Source organism: Rhincodon typus, chromosome 1 (assembly GCF_021869965.1).
Source record: "Rhincodon typus isolate 14 chromosome 1, sRhiTyp1.1, whole genome shotgun sequence".
Lineage (NCBI taxonomy): Eukaryota > Metazoa > Chordata > Chondrichthyes > Orectolobiformes > Rhincodontidae > Rhincodon > Rhincodon typus.
In genome coordinates this window covers 143,689,506-143,710,801 of record NC_063332.1, presented here as the reverse complement: position 1 = coordinate 143,710,801, position 21,296 = coordinate 143,689,506, and the positions used below count along the sequence as shown (strand labels likewise).

At 41.1% G+C, this 21,296-nt stretch overlaps 1 protein-coding gene across 1 annotated transcript in view; it reads left to right on the top strand.

Moving 5' to 3' along the window:
- The window catches only part of LOC109935317 (short transient receptor potential channel 3-like), a 107,820-nt gene that overhangs the window by 57,801 nt on the left and 28,723 nt on the right, over positions 1–21,296 (top strand). Inside the window, exons 6-7 of the mRNA XM_048608904.1 lie at positions 13,236–13,452; positions 13,552–13,785. Coding sequence (XP_048464861.1) covers positions 13,236–13,452; positions 13,552–13,785 — 451 coding nt within the window. The remainder of the gene's footprint in view (positions 1–13,235; positions 13,453–13,551; positions 13,786–21,296) is intronic.

Genomic DNA, 21,296 nt, shown 5'->3' with positions numbered 1-21,296 from the left:
ATGGATGAAACAAAGTGGTTGTGTGGGCCTAGGACACTACCATGAGGAACTCCTGTGGAGATTCCAATAAGCTTCGCACCATCAGGAAGAAGAGATCATATCCAGAGTGAGACGCAGCCCAACTAACTATATATAGTTTGGGAATTTTGAGGCAACATGGGAAGTTGGTGCAGAGGGGATGAGGTGCTTATTGTCTCATTTTTGACTCATAGCTCAAAAGTGTTTATTAAGCAGAATGAATTGAAGCCCAGGATCAGGGGCCTGGCACAAATGACTCACAACACTGGTAAGTTATACATTCATTGGTTGGTGACAGTTCCTAATTTGATTATCAATTTTAGGTGGCTTTCAGATTGAAGGTAAATCGGGGAAATATTTACAGACTACAAACTAAGAGATCAGTCCAAACTTTTAAAAATCAAATTGAGAACTGACTAATTAAGATCGAGATGCCAAGCCAGGCCATGCGTTGTAAATACATAATATGGGAGCTTTACGTAGTGATCACGTCTGTAGCAAGTGTTGGTTCCTTGGGGAACTCTGGCTCAGAGTTGATGAGCTGGAGTCTGAACTTTGAACAGTGTGACGCATTAGGGAGGGAGAGAGTTACCTAGACACTGTGTTTCAAGAGGCAGTCACACTGATGGATTAACTACCTCAAATTTGTTCAGTGGTCAGAGACATGATGATGTAACTACCAGCGAGGCAGGTAGAGGGATCCTGGGGGTTGTGCTGAAGAAGCCTCAGCCCTTGAGCTTGTCCAACAAGTTTGAGATTCTTGCTCCCTATGTTGACAAGAAGGGGGTGCTGCAGGAAGGATGATCAAACCGACTATGGCACCATGGTACAGCCAGCCATTCAAGAAGTGAGGGAGAAAACAGAAATGTAGTTATAATCAGGGATAGTATTGACAGGAGAATAGACACTGTTCTCTGTGACCAGGATCGAGAGTCCCGAAGGCTGTGTTGCCTGCCTAGTGCAGGATACTCATCTGGGCTGCAAGGGAACTTGGAGTCGGAGGGGAAAGATCCAGTTATCGTGGTCCACTTAGGAACTAACAATATAGTAGATAGAGGAAAGAGGTTCTGGTGGGGGAATAAGAGCAGCTAGATACTAAATTAAAAATGCAGAACCAGAAAGGTAATAATCTCTGGATTATTTCTTGAGCCACGAGCAAATTGACACAATGTCAATAAGATTAAAGATGTAAATGCATGGCACAAAGATTGGTATTGAAGAAACAGATTTGAATTTATGGGAAATTGGCACCAGTTCTGGGGAAGGATGGGATGGGCTCCACCTGAGTCGGGCTGGGACCAGAGCCCTGGTGAATACAGTTTTGTGGGCAATACAGAGACGTGGATGCAAGGGGATCAGGGCTGACAACAAAATATCCAAGGATACACATTCAATTAAAGGACAGGGAGATGGACTGAGGGGATAGGGTTGCCTTGTCAGTAAGAAATGAAATTAAATCATAGCAAGAAATGATATAAAATCGGAAGCTATAGAATCTGTGTGGGTAGAGTTGAGAAACTGCAAATGACAAAAACCCTGATGGGAGTTATGTATAACCCATCTGGCAGTAGTCAGGATGTGGGGAAGAAAATAAATCAGGATATAGAAAGAAGATGTAAGAAAGGCCCTAATACAGTAATCATGTGGGACTTCAATATACAGATGGATTAGGAACATTAGGTTGGTAGCAAATGTGAAGAAAAGGAGATTGTGGAATGTCTGCGGGATATTTTTGGGATAGCTTTTGGTAGAGGCTACTAGGGAACAGGCAATTCTGGATTTTGTGATATGTATTCAGGCAGACTTGATTCAGCACAATTCTGTCAAGTGAAGATCATGCCTGACAAATCTGTTAGAATTCTTTGAGGAGGTAATGAGTAAGTTAGACAAAGGAAAGCCAGTGGACATGACCTATTTGGATTTCTAGAAGGCCTTTGACAAGGTGCCGCAAAGGAGGTTGTTAAATGAGATAAGAACCCATGGTGTCAGAGTCATGGTACTTGCATGGATAGATGTTTGGCTAACTGGTAGAAGGCAGAGAGTAGGGATAATGGGGTATTTTTCAGGATGACAGTCGGTTACTAATGGAATTCCGCAGGGATTTATTTTGGGCACTGTTCACGTTATACATTCATGATCTGGGCAAAGGAACTGAGGGCATTGTTGCTGAGTTGGCAGATAATAGAAAGATAGGTGGAGGGGCAGGTAGTGTTGAGGAAATGGGGAGGCTGCAGAAGGACTTGGACAGGTTAAGAGAATGAGTAAGTGGCAGATAGAATATAATGTGTGAAGCTATTCTTCGCTGGGATATATAGAGGTGGAGACTATTTTCTAAATGGGTAAAGGCTTCAGAAAACTGAAAGGGACTTGGGAGTCCTGGTTCAGGATTCTCTTAAGGTTAACATGCGGGTTCAGTTGGCAGTTAAGAAGGCAAATACAATTTAGCATTCATTTCAAGAGGGCTAGAATATAAGAGCAGAGATGTACTGCTGGGGATGTGTAAGGCTCTGGTCAGATTGAATTTTGGATATTGTGAACAGTTTTGTGTCCTGTATCTAAGGAAGGTCTTGGAGGGGTTCCAGAGGATGAAGGGCTTGTCATATAAGAACAGTTGACAACTTTGGGTCTGTACTTGATGGAGTTTAAAATGATGAAGGGGAATCTGGTTGAAACTTACAGAATACTGAGAGTACTTGATAGAGCAGACATGGTGAGGATGTTTCCCCTTGTAGGAGAGACTTGGACCCAAGGGCACAGCCTCAGGGTGAAGGGCAAACCCGTTAAAACTGAGAGGAGGAGGAATTTCTTCAGCCAGAGGATGGTTAATCTGTGGAACTCATTGCTGCAGAGGACTGTGGAGGCCAAGTCATTCAGTATATATAAGATAGAGATATGTTCTTGATTGGTAAGGGGATCAAGGGTTACAGGAGAAGGTAGGAGAATGGGGTTGAGAAACATATCACCCTGGTTGAATGGCAGAGCAGTCTCCATGGGCTGAATAACCTTATTCTGCTCCTTTACCTTACGGTCTTATGGTATGTGGAGATGTATGCGCAGTTATTATTTCCAGTGCCTCGGATGATTGAGTAGTCCATCCAATTGCATTCCTTTTCTTAGACATAGCTAAGTTTGATACAATTGAGCCATTCACTAGGCCATTTCAGAGACCATTTAAGGGCAACCATATTATAGTGGATCTGGTGTCACATGTAGGCCAGACCAGGTAAAGATGCCAGATTGCCTTCCCTAAAGACCATTAGTGAACCAGATTTTATTTCACGACAGTGGTGTTAATTCAAGTCTTATTAATATACTTCTCATTTCACCACCTGCTATTTTAGAATTCAAAACCATGTCCCCAGAGCATTAGACTGGGTCTCTAGATTATTAGTGCAGTGATCATTACCCCTATACCAACACTATAGAAACTTATGTATTATAGATTTAGGATACCTTAGTAATAAGCAGATCTATTCCATTTACTGGAAGCATAGGACAGTACTGTCTAGGATGTCAAAGCCACCATCAGCCTCACCTTTTCGCCCTCTGTCTCCTTCAGACATCAGTACAGGCAAAACTTTACTTTCCCTATTGAATAGTTGCTAATTTGCATCATCAAACTTCCCAAAAAGTACAAGAGTCACGAATTACATTCAAGTTCACCAGGAGGTCGTGCTGCTTCTCTACCATCACCACTTGCTTTTCCTTAATGCATCAACTCACTCTGCATTACTTCCTGAGTTTCATTCTCTGAAATGTGTAATTATTCTGGTACTTCCAAATGGTGATTTACGTAGTGTAGAATCAATAACCTGAGCTCAAAGAACTAACGCGCCTATTATTCACTTACGAAACAAATTGAAGCTGAGATGCTAGAATCAATTTTAATTTTTTTGAAGTACTATATCTCTTATGAGTTGTAACAGTAATTTTTCAAAGGATATCCATAATAAAATGTAAATTCACAGGTTGAACAGATTAGTTTTCAGAACGTCATTCATCACAGTAATGTATTTTTTATGCTTCATTTTTGAAAATTGCCTATGAAAAACCACATGACACAGTTTCACAGCAAAATGTTTCAAATGATTTTCTTTAAACATACACGACAATCAGAAAATATCCTTCTTAAATGGCACAAACATCAACGTAATCTATGAGTCAAATAGACTAAGGAATGAAAAACTGCACCACTCTACAGAGTTAGCTGCTATGTTTAATTGTATTCAAACCAGATGCAGGGCTCCGCTTAAGTTTCTATCCTGGTTCAGCAAACAGCAAGTTAAGCTCATCTTCCTCTAAGTTATTTTCTTAGAATTAGTTTTCATTCCAAATTTTCTTTTAAACACAGGGACATGATTATCATTTCCTAGCATTCCAATCTCCTCTGCCCTCAATCCACATTCTACTCCATTCTTGATAACAATAACTTTTGAAGGGGTCTTTTCAGCTGTTGGAAGCCTAAACAAATCTTAGCAATTGCTGTTCATGTGTGAATCTGGCAGTAAGTGTCAGAAGGCTATTTCATCTGGAGAACAACACAACCAAGTCCAATCTGATTATAATTCATAGCCAGGAACATCCAATTTTTAATTCCAGGGACACTAAGGTCAACCATGCCCAAGATTGTGGTTATGCACAATTGAGGTGTCATAATCGTGACTGATCTTAGTGTCCCTGATTTACCTCAGACTGAGAGATCGAAAGTAGGACCTTCCTAGTCTGTCAGATTTCAGTAAGCCTTCTAGTTTTTTTCTCTAACTAATGTTGCTGCTGACAATTGTTATATTCCAAGATAATTCTATAGACTATCTCCTCAAGAAAGTGGGGGTGTGGGGGGGAGGTGGGGAGGCGGGGAAATGGTGAAACTTTCCCCAGTGGGAAACAAAGCAGCAGGTTAACATCTGTAGTGGTGGATTCAACTACATGGGAAAAGATGAAAGAGATGACAGGGTAGGAGAACACAGGAGAGGTCATTAAAGTCTCCAGCACAGACACAAATAGAACAGAGTGTTTGGAAAGGGCTAGCAATCAAACACTGGAAAAATGAATGAAAATGAGAAGAGGGAGGGTTAATACAGGACTGAAGGTGTTATATCTGAATGCATGCAGTATAAGGAATAAAGTAAATGAGCTTGTGGCGCAGATTGAAACTGGCAGGTATGACGTGGTAGGCATCACGGAGACATGGCTGCAAGGGAATCAGGATTGGGAACTGAATATCCAAGGATATACATCCTATCGAAAAGATAGGCAGGTGAGCTGAGGGGTTGGGGTTGCCTTATTAGTGAGAAATGAAATTAAATCAATAGGAAGAAACAAAGTAGGGTCAGATGGTGTAGAATCTGTGTGGGTAGAACTGAGGAACCACAAAGGTAAAGAAACCATAGTTGGAGTTGTGTACAGGCCTCCAAACAGTAGTCAGGAGCTGGGGCGCAAGATACACCAGGAGATAGAAAAGATGTGTAAGAATGGCAAAGTCACAGTAACCGTAGGGGATTTCAAGATGCAGGTGGACTGAGAAAATCATGTTGGTAGTGCATTGCAAGAAAATGAGTTTGTGGAATGTCTACGAGATGGCTTTTTGGAGCAGCTACAGAGGTATGAGGGAGGAGCTGGGCAGATTTGACTGGAAGAGGAGCCTAGCAGGAAAGACAGTGGAACAGCAATGGCAGGAGTTTCTGGGAGTAATTCAGGAGATGCAGCAAAAATTCACCCCTAGGAAAAAGAAGCATGGTACTGGGAGCATGAGGCAACCATGGCTGACTAAGGAAGTCAGGGATAGCATAAAACCAAAAGAGAAGGCATATAATGTGGCGAAGGGCAGTGGGAAACCACAGGACTGGGAAGCTTACAAAGACCAACAGAGGGCAAGAAAAAAAGAAATAAAGAGGGAGAAGATGAAATATGAGGGTAAGCTAGCCAGCAATATAAATGAAGACTGTAGGAGTTTCTTTAGATATATAAAGGGCAAAAGAGAGGCAAAAGTGGACATTGGACCACAGGAAAATGATGGTGGAGGAGATTGTAGTAGGGAACAAGGAAATGGCTGAGGAATTGAATAATTACTTCATGTTAGTCTTCACAGTGGAAGACACAAGTAATCTCCCAACAATTCAAGAGAGTCAGGGGGCAGAACTGAGTATGGTGGCCATCACCAAGGGGAAGGTGCTAGTAAAACTGATTGGCCTGAAGGTGGATAAATCACCATGACCAGATGGAGTACACCCCAGAGTTCTAAAGGCGATAGCTGAAGAGATAGTGGAAGTGTTAGTGGTGATCTTTCAAGAATTGCTCGAGTCAGCGAGGGTCCCAGAAGACTGGAAAGTTGCTAACGTGACACCGCTGTTTAAAAAGGGAGAAAGGCAAAAGACGGAAAATTACAGGCTGTTTAGCCTAACCTCAGTTGAGGGTAAGATTTTGGAGTCCATTGTAAAGGATGAGATTTCTGAATATTTGGAAGTTTATGGTAAAGTTGGGCAAAGTCTGCATGGTTTCATCAACGGGAGGTCATGTCTGACAAATCTGCTAGAATTCTTTGAGGAAGTAATGAGCAGGGTAGACCAAGGAGAGGCAATGGATGTTATCTACCTGGACTTCAAGAAGGCCTTTGACAAGGTGCTGCACAGGGGGCTGTTGAGCAAGATAAGGGCCCATGGTGTTAGAGGCAAGGTGCTAGCATGGATAGAAGATTGGCTGTTTGGCAGAAAGCAGAGAGTTGGGATAAAAGGATAGCAGCAGGTGACAAATGGTGTTCTGCAAGGGCCAGTGTTGGAACCACAACATTTCACTTTATACATTAGTGATCTAGATGAAGAAACTGTGGGCATTCTGGCTAAGTTTGTAGATGATACAAAGATAGGTGGGGGGACAGGTAGTATTGAGGAGGTGGGGAGGCTTCAGAAGGATTTGGACAGGTTAGGAGAGTGGGCAAAGAAGTGGCAGGTGGAGTACAATGTGGGAAAGTGTGATGTCATGCACTTTGGTAAGAAGGATAAAAGCATGGACTATTTTCTAAATGGGGGAAAAAATTCAGAAGTCTGAAGTGCAAACAGACTTGGGAGTTCTAGTCCAGGATTCTTTCAAGGTAAACTTGCAGGTTGAGTCAGTAGTCAGGAAGGCAAATGCAATGTTGGCATTTATTTTGAGAGGACTTGAATATAAAAGCAGGGATGTACTCCTGAGGCTTTATAAGACTCTGGTCAGGCCACATTTGGAGTATTGCATGCAGTTTTAGGCCCCATATCTCAGGAAGGATGTACTGGCCTTGGAGGAGGTTCACAAGAATGGTCCCAGGAATGGAAAGCTTAACATATGAGGAACGTGTGGGGACTCTGGGACTATACTCATTGGAGTTTAGAAGGATGAGGGTGGATCTAATTGAAACTTACAGAATACTGAATGGCCTGGACAGAGTGGATGTTGGGAAGATGCTTCCATTGGTAGGAGAGACTAGGACCCGAGGGCACAGCCTTAGAGTAAAGGGAAGACCTTTTAGAATGGAGATAAGGAGAAACTTCCTCAGCCAGAGAGTGGTGAATCTATGGAATTCACTGCCACAGAAGGCTGTGGAGGCCAGGTCATTGAGTACATTTAAGACTGAGGTAGATAGGTTCTTGATTATCAGGGGAATCAAGGGTTACGGAGAGAAAGCGGGAGAATGGGGTTGAGGAACTTATCAGCCATGATTGAATGGTGGAGCAGACCCGATGGGCCGAATGGCCTAATTTCTGCTCCTATGCCTTATGATCTTATGGTGTCAACAATTACTTGGATTTATATAACACTATTAATACATAAAATTTGCTTTAGAATGGAAACATTAATGGAATAATTCCAACCATGACAGGAAAGAAAAAATGGGTGACTGAGAGCTCTGTTAAAAATGTGAGTTTTGAAAGAGTGTTTAAAGTTGCAGCGATTTTATTTAAGGTGTTAAAGAGATTCAAGCTAAGGTTGAAGAATTTAAGGGTGGGAGTGACAGAGAGAGAAAGACATACACAAAAACACTGTCAGAAAACTGAAGAGTCTGGAGAAGAATTAATCAATGGTATGTGATCATAGGTAGAGCTGAAAATGAGGAAGAGATCCTAAATTTAATATTTTAAAACAAGAAAAAAATGTAGGTCAGTGAGGATGTGATAGTGGTCAACTGATATTTGTATCTTGCAGAAGTTAAAGTTTATGATAGACTCCTGTGGAACTCAAGGTAATAGTGCAGAGTACTAAGAGATGCTTGCTGGACCTTCATCTGTTGTATTCTAAAATGAAGCAATGGACCGCCATTGTCCCACCCCCAAATGCAGTCATACAGAGCTGGACACCAGAGGAGATGTGATTGAGGTGGATGGTATGGCCAGTATATTAAATATTGCGAGAAACGCAATGCATGTCAAAGAATAAATTATAATTTAAGGGAAGTATTTTGCAGTTCATTTAATATTTTGTAAATAGTCAGACTTCACATGCAGTTGTTTTATTCATTTCTGGGTTGTGGGCATCACTGGCTAGGCCAGAATTTATTGCCCATCCCAAATTGTTGAGAGCCAACCACATTACTGTGGTCTGGCATCACATTTAGCCAGACTAGGGTAAGGATGTCAGATTTCCTTCCGAAAGGATCAAGATGAGTTTTAACAACAACTGAGAGTGGTTGCCATTGCTTTAGACTGGCTTTTTATTCAGATTTTTTTCATTCAATTATCATCATCTGCCATGGTGGGATTGAAAGCTACGTCCTCAGAAAATTTCTGTTTTTGTTTCCTCAAAACATTAGCTTGGGGTTGTTGATTACTAGCCCAGTGACGTTACCATCACATCATCACCTCCCTCGATAGTTGTGGTTTTTAAATTATTTTCATGTTTCAACTGCAGTCACCATTTAAGATAAAATTATTGTGCTGCAAATAGCTTTCCTGCCATTGTGTCAGCAGGAAAATGGAACATTGATTATTATGGATGAGAATTATTTCCTTTTCTTTGCTAAAGTAATTTTCTCCAGCTTGCAGACCTGTTTTTCAAGAAATCTTCTTGCTTTGGGTATTTGCCAAGAGTTTCTTCATATGTAATAGGGACAACACAGATCATATCACACTGGGGGTACTCTTGGGCAGCTCCTAGGATATGGTTGTTGAATAGCACAGAAAGAGGTATAGAACAGGTCACCAGGTTATGCAGGAATTGTTGCAGAATTCCTACAGTGCAGAAAGAGGCCATTTGGCTATCAGGTCTGCACGGACTCTCCGAAAAGCATCCCACCCAGTCCCCACACCGTATCCTTAACCTTGCATTTCCTATGGCTAATCCACCTAGCCTGCATATCCCTGTACACTACAGGGCAATTTAGCATGGCCAATCCACCTAACCTGCACATCTTTGGACTGTCGGAAGAAATTGAAGCACCCAGCAGAAACCCACACAGACACGGCGAGGACATGAAAACTCCACACAGACAGTCGTCCAAGATTGTAGTCAAACCTGAGTACCTAGCGCTGTGAGGGAGCAGTGCTAACCACTGAGCCACTGTGCTGCCCCGATTTTGTATGTATGGATGAGCAGTGAAAGCAAAGTTGATTTGAATAAAAGAAAAACTGAAGATGTTGGAAATCTAAAGAAAACAAGAATCCTTCATGATTCTTTATACAAATTTGAACTATTTCTATTTCCATATTTTCTATTTTTTTTAATTAATTGAAATTCTCAAACTGATGGTAATTGAACTCATAGTCTGTCAATTAAAATTCCAAAATTCTGCATTACTTGTCCAGTAACATAGAATCATAGAATCCCCTAGTGTGGAAACAGGCCATTCAGCCCATCGAGTCCACAGCGACCTTCCAAAGAGCATCCGACCCAGACCCACCCCCTACCCTAACCCTGTAACCTTGCATTTCTTTTGGCTAATCCACCTAGCTTGTACATCCCTAGACACTATGGGCAATTCAGCATGGCCAAGCCACCTAATCTACTGGACTGTGGGAGGAAATTAGAGCACCCAGAGGAGACCCATGCAAACATGGGGAGAATGTGCTAACTCCACACAGACAGTTGCTCAAGTGTGGAATCAAACCTGGGTCCCTGGTGCTGTGAGGCAGCAGTGCTGACCACTGAGCCACCATGCTGCCCGGTGCATTAACCACTGCATTGCTCTAATCATAAATCACTTGAACAACCCTCACTTTTCTTTTTTGTAAAATGCATACTGATTTTGAAAACCATGTGTTCGTCTAATAATCATGTTTGTATAATTCTGATAATCTTTGTTATACCATCTATTTTTATCGGATTTGTTTAAATAACTAGGACTGGTAATATCTCTTGGTGGGTGCTCCTGGAAGAGTTTTTGAATAAATGTAAATAGTGACGCTAAATCATTCTTTTGTACTGATGACAATTCAGCTTATTAGGAGTCAGGCTCAGCCACTCACTCAATTCATTATCCAGTGACCATACCACCTACACTTATTGTATTATAAAGAAAGAACTGTCAATATTAATCATAATCTTATATATCTATTTGATAATTACAATGGTTCCTGAGGGTTAGGCTATAATTCAAATTTTAAAAAACACGAACCATTTAGGGAAACAGAACTTCAGTTGTACTGACTTTTTCCAGGGAATAAATTTTAAACTGTAAAATGAATGTTCGCTGATTACTTGTGCAGCATAGTTAGTATGGCACACTGGTTTGTTAGGTTTCAAGGGGTAAATTTGAACATTGGAGCTCACCATAAGCATTATTTTTTGATCCCCATTTGTTCCTCTTTATATTGGAAAGATAAATCAATCAGCATGTATAAAATGTCAGCCAGTCTGCTACTGCCTGCATTGCTGAAGTTAAATTTTACCTCTATTTTACCAATGTGGCTCAGTGGCAAAGATGACCACTTTTATGATGGCCAACTAGCAGAACATGGTCACTTGCTTGTGATGGGAATGAGATGACTGCATCTTGTCCCTCCTAACTTTACAAATGTAATTTAAAACTTGCCTTTTTGGTGCCTGTTGTGCTGATCTGCCAGTAAAACTGGTTGGAGAGTACATGTTACTCACTCTGCTCCATTTTATATCAAACTGTGAGAAGCAACATATTACAATGAACTCCCTCACTTGTCACCGCCTGAAGTGGGTGCCCCATAGCCTGAGCACTTGTCCAGAAATATTTAAATTCCCTTGACCCTGAGAAGTGAGTAGGGGATGAGAAGAAGAAACAGTGGAAAGTTGCAATTTCAGTCATTCATTCCACTGACAGAGCGTAGCCAGAGGAAATTCAGGGCTTTTAATACCAACAAATTACTAACACGAGAAACAGAACTTACTACCCATTTTGATGTTGAATTGCTTTTAGTATAGGACAAGTGAGTTTTACTTTTACACAGAGTAGAAAATGTAGATGCCAAAAAGATGTCTAAGGATCAGACCTATTCACAGGTTATCGTATGTTAAAATTATTTTGAACTGGCGATAAGAATTGTCTACTGATAATGTTAGTACAGAAATGCTTTATATGCTGCCACTCACAAAGCAATGTAATGATAAATCAAAAATATCTTCATTATGTAGCTGAGTAAAAAAAATCACAAGGTTAAAAACTGTGCTGGAATTGTGTCTCGTAAAGATGGTGGTGAAAAATACATTCTTAATATGTACCTCTAATTGAGGAAACCTGCTTTATGTGATTTAATTATCATAATTTGAAAATTACTGAAATGTTCCAGGTTGTACTAACATTGTGCTGAAATGCTGTTTGCAAAAGACAACATGGAATGTTCCAGAAGATAAACAATTTACCACAGGTGGCTTTTTTATACTGTAAAAAATATTTATGGGCATAGACTTAGATTTTCTCTTTAATCCTTCACTCCTAGAGATTGAAACCGAGGGCATTTATTCAATACTCTCATTTGACCCTTTCGTCTCTACCCACAATCTCAGCCTTAGCCTCCTTCACCACCTGACCTTAATCTAAGCTATTGAATCAGAAATAATTGTTTCATCAATAAAGTATCGTGATTGGAAATTAAGATATATGTTGAAGTATCAGCTGATTAAAACTGTTCCGCTCAGGAGGTGTAACATTGAACTGTCACTTCCATGTTATGTATTTTAACAAAAATGAATCAACACACTGGTTTATATTCTGACTTCAAACTCATTCATAGCTCAGGCATGCTGTATTCCCAAGTGCTTTATCCTGCATTATTGCTTTTCTTCAAAAGACTGGTCTCACCAAGTTACCAATCTGTTGCATTCAGTATAGTCATGGCAATATGAACTTTTACTTGAACAATTCTGGTATTTTGGTCATGACAAAAAATGTAGGTCCCTAATATAACTTTTCTTTTAGGAAGGCATATGTCCTGCAAACAATATTGAATGCATTCAGAACAATTTATAAATTATGTTAATTATATTGGAGATGTTTGTTTTAAAATACAATGTTTTAATCAAATAGAATTTTGTTGCAAAAGTACAAAGGTACAGACTGGAAAAAATTGAATTCTCAACCTTTTTTTAATGACATATTACTATTAGCTGCTGCTGAAATCCAAAGATCATGGCACCTTCGAATTGTTTTTTATAGAAAGGACAATTTGTTCCTCCTAAGACAAGTTTAACAGTTTGAAAAAGGCAGGTGGATACTGCTGTTCAGTATTGTAAAGACTGAAGTCTTCCAAAATTAATGCGCTCTTAAATTTGGTACCTAATGTTACACAAATCAGAAAAGTCCCAGCTTCAGCTTCCAGTCTATGCTGAGTTAGTGAATCTCAGGACAACATTAAGATGTTAGCACTGACCACACTGCAATTTGAGTTAGGGATAGGAAAAAAAAAAGTTTTCAGTTCAGATCAGTAATTATATGGCTACTAGTGGAAAAATTGCATGGACATCAAAGGGGAACGGGATTGAGTTTGACTAGAATGTCAAAAGAGCTATCAGATTTCCAGTATTCAGTCACTTAGTTCATAGTTAGCATAGGGTGTGTAGAACGATGGAGCTATGCCCAAGGTGCTTCAACACCATCAGAAGGGCAAAGAGTGTAGCAGGAATTGAAAAAAATATGGCTTGTGTATAGCTTCACTAGTGTGAAGTTCAACAGCAGAAAAAAGTTTACATCGTGTGGTTAAAGTGGAAACCAAGTATCCATGAGATGAAATGACTGATGATCCATTTACATCTACAGGATAGATACTTATCTTAATTTTTCCTTCTAGCTGGGGAAGATGCTAAGAAGTCCCTTCATGAAGTTTGTGATGCATGCGGCATCCTTCATCATCTTTCTGTGCTTACTAGTATTTAATGCCTCTGATAGATTTGAAGGCATCAAAACCTTACCCAATGTCACTGTTACCGATTACCCTAAACAAGTCTTCAGAATGAAAACTACTATGTTTACTTGGACAGAAATGCTAATTATGGTGTGGATACTGGGTAAGTAGTGTTATATCTGAGCTATGAATATAGAACTACTTCTCATCTTCTTTTAAAAACACTCTGTATACATTAAATGTTTAAAAAATTCTTTTGTAGGAATGATGTGGACTGAGTGTAAAGAAATCTGGACAGAAGGACCACGGGAATACATTTTCCAAATGTGGAATCTTTTAGATTTTGGAATGTTATCAATTTTTATTGCTGCATTTACAGCAAGATTTCTGGCATTTCTGGAAGCTTCTAAAGCACAGCAGTATGTAGATGAACATGTTGAGGAAAATGATCTATCACTTGTAACACTTCCACCGGAAGTTGAATATTACACTTATGGTAAGGTAACATTGTACAAGTAAAATTAATAAAACTGTATTTTTTTTTAATCTATGTAGTCATATTAAAGTAAGCTAGTAATATGAAACCTCTGAATTAACAATGTTAGTTATATGAATTGATATAGGGATGTTAATTGAACACACCACTAACTTGTTGTTGTTATTGTAGAATCCCTCCAGTGTGGAAACAGGCCCTTTGGCCCAACAAGTCCACACTGATCCTCAGAGCACCCACCCAAACCCATTCACCTCTAACCCACACATCCCTGAACACTATGGGCAATTTAGCATGGCCAATCCACCCAGCCTGCACATCTTTGGACTGTGGGAGGAAACCAGAGCACCTGGAGGAAACCCACAGAGACACCTGGAGAATGTGCAAACTCCACACAGACAGTTGCCCAAGGCTGGAATTGAACCTGGGTCCCTGGTGCTGTGAGGCAGCAGTGCTAACCACTGTGCAACCGTGCCACCCCGGCACTTTAACTACTTTAACAGTAGTTTGAATCAAACCCCAACCACATGCTTTAATATTTGACCAAGTCTTACAGCAGAAGTGACTTTAGGAGCCTGTTATTAGTTCAGTCCTGCAGAATCCATATCATTGTACAGTCCAAAGGAATTGCCTAGGAAATTGGAATTTTCACTGGGCAATCAAACTGCACCTCTGGAACCATCCAAAAGCTTCCATAAAAATCAGCGACTTCAGATGGTTCCATTAAATGAAGTAAAATAGTTACTCAGAAAAGAAATCAACTAATTCCTGAGTAAATTATTAAAGAAACTTCACACTTACCTTACTCGCAACCCCCAGATCCCTTATATCCACCAAACCCTGAACTGACAACCCCGAAGACACAATACTCCAAACCCCCATGACCCAACATTACGCTCCTACCCCATTGGCTAGGTGTGTTCCACCCCACCCGACTCAGGGACCCTAGGCTTGGTCTGGGACCAAACACATGTCCAACCCTCCCCTGCCAAAGACCAACATCTCTCCCAGAACCGGAAAACATCTCCCTTAATCATGGTAACCAAAGCCCCAAATCCAACACCCCTGCCCCAGTCCAGAACAGAAACCCCTCCATTGCCAGAGCCGACCCAACCCTTGAACATTTACACCACCTCCACCAGACTCAGTTCCCTGTCCCACCCCCACTATGACCATCAACCACAACCTGATCCAATGTACCTGTCACTGGCCCCTCTGCCTGTTGCACCAGACCCAACCCTACCGCTTGGCTTCACCAGACCTGACCCCACCCCCGACCATTTGCTGGACCGGAAAATCCCAAACCAGACACCCACCCTCTCCTCCTCCCCGGATCTGATTTCTTCAGCCCAACGTGACCTACCCTTAACATTTACCTGTACCTTTGCCACCTTGCACAGTGGTACCTTACACCCTCCCCACTGGCACCCTACCCATTTGGCGCCCTACTTACCTAGAACCATGTCCCTGATCACTTGACATCCTAACACTTGCCATTCTACTCCCTGCCAAGCTTGGTACCCTACTTACCTGACACTCCTCTAACCATTTGGCACCCAACACTCCCAGCACCCTGATGTCATATAGTTTGACAGCAGTTGCCAAAGTGGCTGTCAGCACCTTTAAATTTCAGAATGCAGCAGCTGATTGCTGTGAAACAAAGCATAGTTTGCCTTCCTCTGACAGTTCTATGCTAGAAAAGAACTATCTGAATGGAATTAGGCCTCAGCATTTCTAAGGGAGCCCTGAGCAGCATCTCCTCAGAAATGCAGAGCTCCACTTTTTACTGAAAAAGAAGGGCAGGTGGTGATTTCCATAGGAATGCAACTCATAAGAAAATCTGGTCCAATGTTTGGCACTAATTAATGCCTACTATGTCAGTAAACATGTACTTAGACTGGAACGGACAAAGGTTATCTTTCTTTGGCATGTTTAGTTTGCATTTAAATGAGACACTTGCATTCATATAGTGCCTTTCACAGCCACCAGATGTCTCCAAGTGCTTTACAGCCAATTTAGTACTTTTGAAGTTTAGGCACTTGTAAAAAAGAAATTGTAGCAGCCAGTCTGCTCACAACAAACTCCCATAAACAGCAATGTGTTAATGATTAGATAATTTGGGGTTTTTTGTGACATTGACTGAGGAATAATTACTGACCTGGACATCAGGGAATAATTCTCATGCAATATGATGGGTCATTAACCTACTGAAAAGGAAAACAATGCTTCAGCTTAATATCTCAGCTGAAACACAACATTTCTGACAATTAAACATTCCTTCAGTGTTGCATTAGGTTGACAGCCTTAATTTTTCCTCAGCTCAAGTCCTGGAGTGAATCTTGAACCCATAACCTTCTGACTTAAGAGGCCAGAGTTCTCATAGCACAACCTAATGGCATTCAATACATTTCAATTGTTAGGGAAACAGTGAGATTCATGAAACTGGTAATCGAAGATCGAAGACGGGAAAAGATTGTGGCTGTAAGAGCTGCTCCTTTTTTGAGGTATTTTCAGTGTTGAAGCTGATTTCCTCGAATTCTAGGAACACTAATTACTGTTTTATAAACTGTTGCATAGTTTTGGAACTTTGGGGAAAATAGATCAAAACAACAGCACCTTAAAAAGACGAAGGAAGACAAAGGCCGTGACCACATAGTAGGAAGTGACTCAATGGAGAAAGAAACCTATACTGCTGTCTGACCCAGCAGTGAATTTTCACAGCTACTACCTCTGCTGTTTGATTTCAAGTACCTCTGGACATCGGAGTTTGTCTAAGAAACAAAAACAAACAGCAAAATTCACAGCTGACCTTTGAGAAACCTCTGTGGGGAGATCACAGCAGGGGAACAGCTAAGTGGCTAGTTTTTTTTTGTAAATCTACAATAGTGAGTAGTGTGGATTCTTTTTGATTATGTGTTTTTATTGAGATCTGTCTCTTGATTAAACTTTAAAATTATGAAACATAGGTACTAAGTTAGTTTGGAGCGGTGTTTTTAGAGCAGTAAGACTGTGCTATTTTCTGGGTCTGTAGATTGTTAAGGTGCAAGGATGGCCTTTAATAGAGTGATGTGCTTGTTCCTGTTGGATGTGGGAGATTAGGGGGTGTTTCCATGTTACTGATGATTGTGTGCAGAAGTGTGTTCGGTTGTGAATCCTATCAGATTGCATGGACCGGTTGGAATGGCAGTTAGAGACAACAAGGAATTTACAGGAGCTAGCGGGTGTGATGGATGGCAGTTGCAGGAAGGGAGTTAAACTAAAGAAATAGATGGGTGAATGGGAGACCTCTAGGAAAGGTATGAGAGGGATGCAGGTAGTACTGGAGTTTTCTGTGGCTATCCCCATCTCAAACAAGTATGCTATTTTGAAAAATGTAGGGGATGATGGACATTCAGGGGAATGTAACACTGACAACCAGGTTTCTGGTACCGAGGCTGTCTCTAATGTAATGAGAAGTGTGCCAGGCTCCAAGCAGTCAATTGTCTAGTCAGAGGCACAGATAGACGATTCTGCAGCCAACAGTGAGACATCAGAATGGTGTGTTGCCTCCCTGGTGCCAGGATCAAGGATATCTCAGAGAGAGTGCAGGATATTCTCAAAGGCAAGAGGGACCAGCAGGAAGTTGTTGTATACAATGGAACTAATGATATAGGAAGCGATAAGGATGAGATTCTAATGAAAGAATATAGCAAGTTAAGCGGGAATTTAAAAAGGAGGTCCTTAAGAGTAGTAATATCTGGATTACTTCCGGTGCCACAAACTAGTGAGGGTAGGAATAGGAGGATAGAACAGATGAATGCGTGGCTGAGGAGCTGGTGCAGGGGAGAAGGATTCACATTTTTGGATCATTGGAATGTCTTCTGGGGAAGAAGTGACCTGTATAAGAACAACAGATTGCACCTGAATTGGAAGGGGACTAATGTACTGGTGGGGAGATTTACTAGAGCTGCTCAGGAGGATTTAAACTAGTAGGAATGGTGGGCAGGGAGGGGCTGACACCCAGGGTGATAGTGAGGAAAGAGAGCAGTCTGAGATTCATACAGTTGGGGAAAGGAGTAAGTCAAAGAGTCAGGGCAGGCAGGAGCAAAGCAGAGAACGAGGTTGGACTGATAAATTAAACTGCATTTATTTCAATGCAAGAGGCCTAACAGGTAAGGCAGATGAACTCAGGGCATGGTTGGAAATGGGACTGGGATGTCATAGCAATTACAGAGACATGGCTCAGGGATGAATAGGACTGGCAGCTTAATGTTCCAGGGCATAGATGCTTTAGGAAGGATAGAAAGGAGAGCAAGAGAGGAGGGGCAGTGGTGTTTTTGATTAGGGATAACGTTACTGCTGTACTTAGGGAGGATATTCCTGCAAATATGTCAAGGTAAGTTATTTGGGTGGAACTGAGAAATAAGAAAGGGATGATCATCTTATTGGGATTGTACTATAGACTCCCCAGTAGTCAGCAGGAAATTAAGAAACAAATTTGTAAGGAGGTATCTGTGAGAATAATAGGTTGGTTATGGTAGAGGATATTAATTTTCCAAACATAGACTGGGACTGTCATAGTGTTAAGGGCTTGGATGGAGAGGAATTTGTTAAGTGTGCACAAGAAAATTTTCTGATTCAATATGTGAATGTAGAGAAAGTGCAAAACTTGACCTACTTTTAGGAAATAAGACAGGGCTGGTGACTGAGGTGTCAGTGGGGACCACTTTGGGGCTAGTGCCCATAATTCTATTAGTTTTAAAATAATGATAGAAAAGGATAGACAGATATAAAAATTAAAGATCTAAAAATTACATTGAAGGAAGGCCAATTTTGACAGTATTAGGCAAGAACTTTCAAAAATTATTTGGGGGAAGATGTTCACAGGTAAAGGGACGCTGAGAATTGTGAAGCCATAACGAGAGTCCAGAGACAGTATGTTCCTGTTAGGGTGAAGGGCAAGCCTGATAGGTTTAGGTTACGCTGGATGATTAGAGAAATTCAGGCTTTGGTCAAGAAAAAGAAGGAAGCATATCTCAGGTATAGATCGTGGTGATCGAGTGAACCCCTGGAAAAGTATAAAGGCAGTAGGAGTACACTTAAGAGGGAAATCAGGAGGGTAAAAAGGGACATGAGATAACTTTGGCAAATAGCGTAAAGGAGAATCCAAAGGAATTCTACAAATACGTTGAGGTCAAAAGGATAACTACGGAAAGAATAGGACCCCTTAAAGATCAGCAAGGTTACCTATGTGTGGAACTGCCGGAGATGGGGGAGATACTAAATGAGTACTTTGCATCAGTGTTTACTGTCCAGAAAGATATGGAAGACAGACAACCATGGGGAAATAAATAGTGACATCTTGAAAAATGTCTGTATTACAGAGGAGGAGGTGCTGACTGTCTTAAAATGCATAAAGGTAGATAAATCCCCAGGTGTACCCTAGAACTCTGTGGGATATGAGAGAAGAGATTGCTGGGCCCCTTGCTGAGATACTTGTATCATTGATAGTCACAGGTAAGGTGCTGGAAGACTGGAGGTTAGCTAACGTTGTGTCATTATTTAAGAAAAGTGGTAAGGAAATTCCAGGGAACTATAGACCAGTGAGCCTGACATCAGTGATGGGCAAGTTGGAGAGAATCCTGAGAGACAGGATTTGCATGTATTTGAAAAGGCAAAGACTGATTAGGAATGGTCAGCATAGCTTTGTGCATGGGAAATTGTGTCTCACTAACTTGATTGAGTTTTTTGAAGAAGTAACGAAAGAGGATTGATGAGTTAGAGAGGTGGATGTGATCTATATGGACTTCAGTAAGGCATTCGACAAGGTTCCTCAGGGTAGGCTGGTTAGCAAGGGTCGATCACATGGAATAGAGGGACAACTAGCTATTTGGATACAGATCTGGCTCGAAGTTAGAAGACAGAGGGCAGTGGTGGAAGGTTGCTTTTCAGACTGGAGGCCTGTGACCAGCGGTGTGCCACAAGGATTGGTCCTGGCTCCACTGCTTTTTGTCACTTATATAAATTATTTGGATGTGAACATAGGAGGTATGGTTCGTAAGTTTGCAGATGACACTAAAATTGGAGGTTTAGTGGACAGCAAAATGGTTACGTCAGAGTACAATGGGATCTTGATCGGATGGGCCAATGGGTTGAGGAGTGGCAGATGGAGTTTAATTTAGATAAATGTGAGGTGTTGCATTATGGATAGGCAAATCAGGACAGGATTTACACATTTAATGATAAGGTCCTGGGGAGTGTTGCTCAAGAAATTGACCTTGGAGTGCAAGTTCATAGTTCCTTGAAAGTGGAGTCACAAGTAGATAGGATAGTGAAAAACGAGTTTGGTGTGGTTGCCTTTACTGGTCAGTGCATTAAGTATAGAAGTTGAGGTGTCATGTTGTAGATGTACAGGACACTGAGTCGCACACTTTTGGAGTATTGTGTGCAATTCTGGTCACCCTCCTACAGGAAGGATATTGTGAAACTAGAAAGAGTTCAGAAAAGATTTACGAGGATATTGCCAGGGTTGAAGGTTTGAGCGATAGGGAGAGGCTGAATAGGCTGGGGCTATTTTCCTTGGAGCATCAGAGGCTGAGGGGTGACCTTACAGAGGTTTATAAAATCATGAGGGACATGGATAGGGTAAATAGGCAAGGTCTTTTCCCCGGGGTTGGGGAGTCCAAAACTAGAGGGCATAGGTTTAAGGTGAGAGGAGAAAGATGTAAAAGGGACCTAAGGAGCAACTTTTTCATACAGAAGGTGGTGTGTGTTTGGAATGAGATGCCAGAGGAAGTGGTTGAGGCTGGTACAACATTTAAAAGGCATCTGGTTGGGTATATGAATAGGAATTGGAGGTATATGGGCCAAATGCTGGCAAATGGGACTAGACTTATATAGGATATCTGGTCGACAGGGATGACTCGGACTGAAGGGTCTGTTTTTGTGCTGTAGATCTCTATGACTCTAAGCTAATGGAAGAAAACAGCAAATTGGATCTTAATAGCCTACTCCTCCTGCAAATTCATATGTATGCATGTTTGTACATAACAGTGTAACTTATCGATATTTGATTTTAACCATGCATCAGCCCTTCCTGAAATTGTTGTAACGTGTACACATATGAAATTGAGAGCATCATTAACCTTGCTGTTATTTTGACGGAAAATCAGGTGCAGGATTTCTTCTGAATTATCATTTAACAGTGGAATAGAAGGTCCAAGGATATTTGCCCACAAGATTGTTTTAAATGAGTGAGATTCATCATACTTGCCTTTTGACTTCCTTCTATATTAACAACATCATACAGATATTTTGACATGATCATTGATATTTCATGGGTATCGTTGACACCCAAGAAACATCAATGAATGTAATAATATTCTGCACAAGAGCCAAAATGCAACATTGAAATGTGGAATGTTGTAGACTTCACTAAAATAATCTGCTTTATTTCCCCAAGCAACTGCTTGCTCACACTTCAAATTGTGATAACAAGGTGTAGAGCTGGATGAACACAGCAGGCCAAGCAGCAT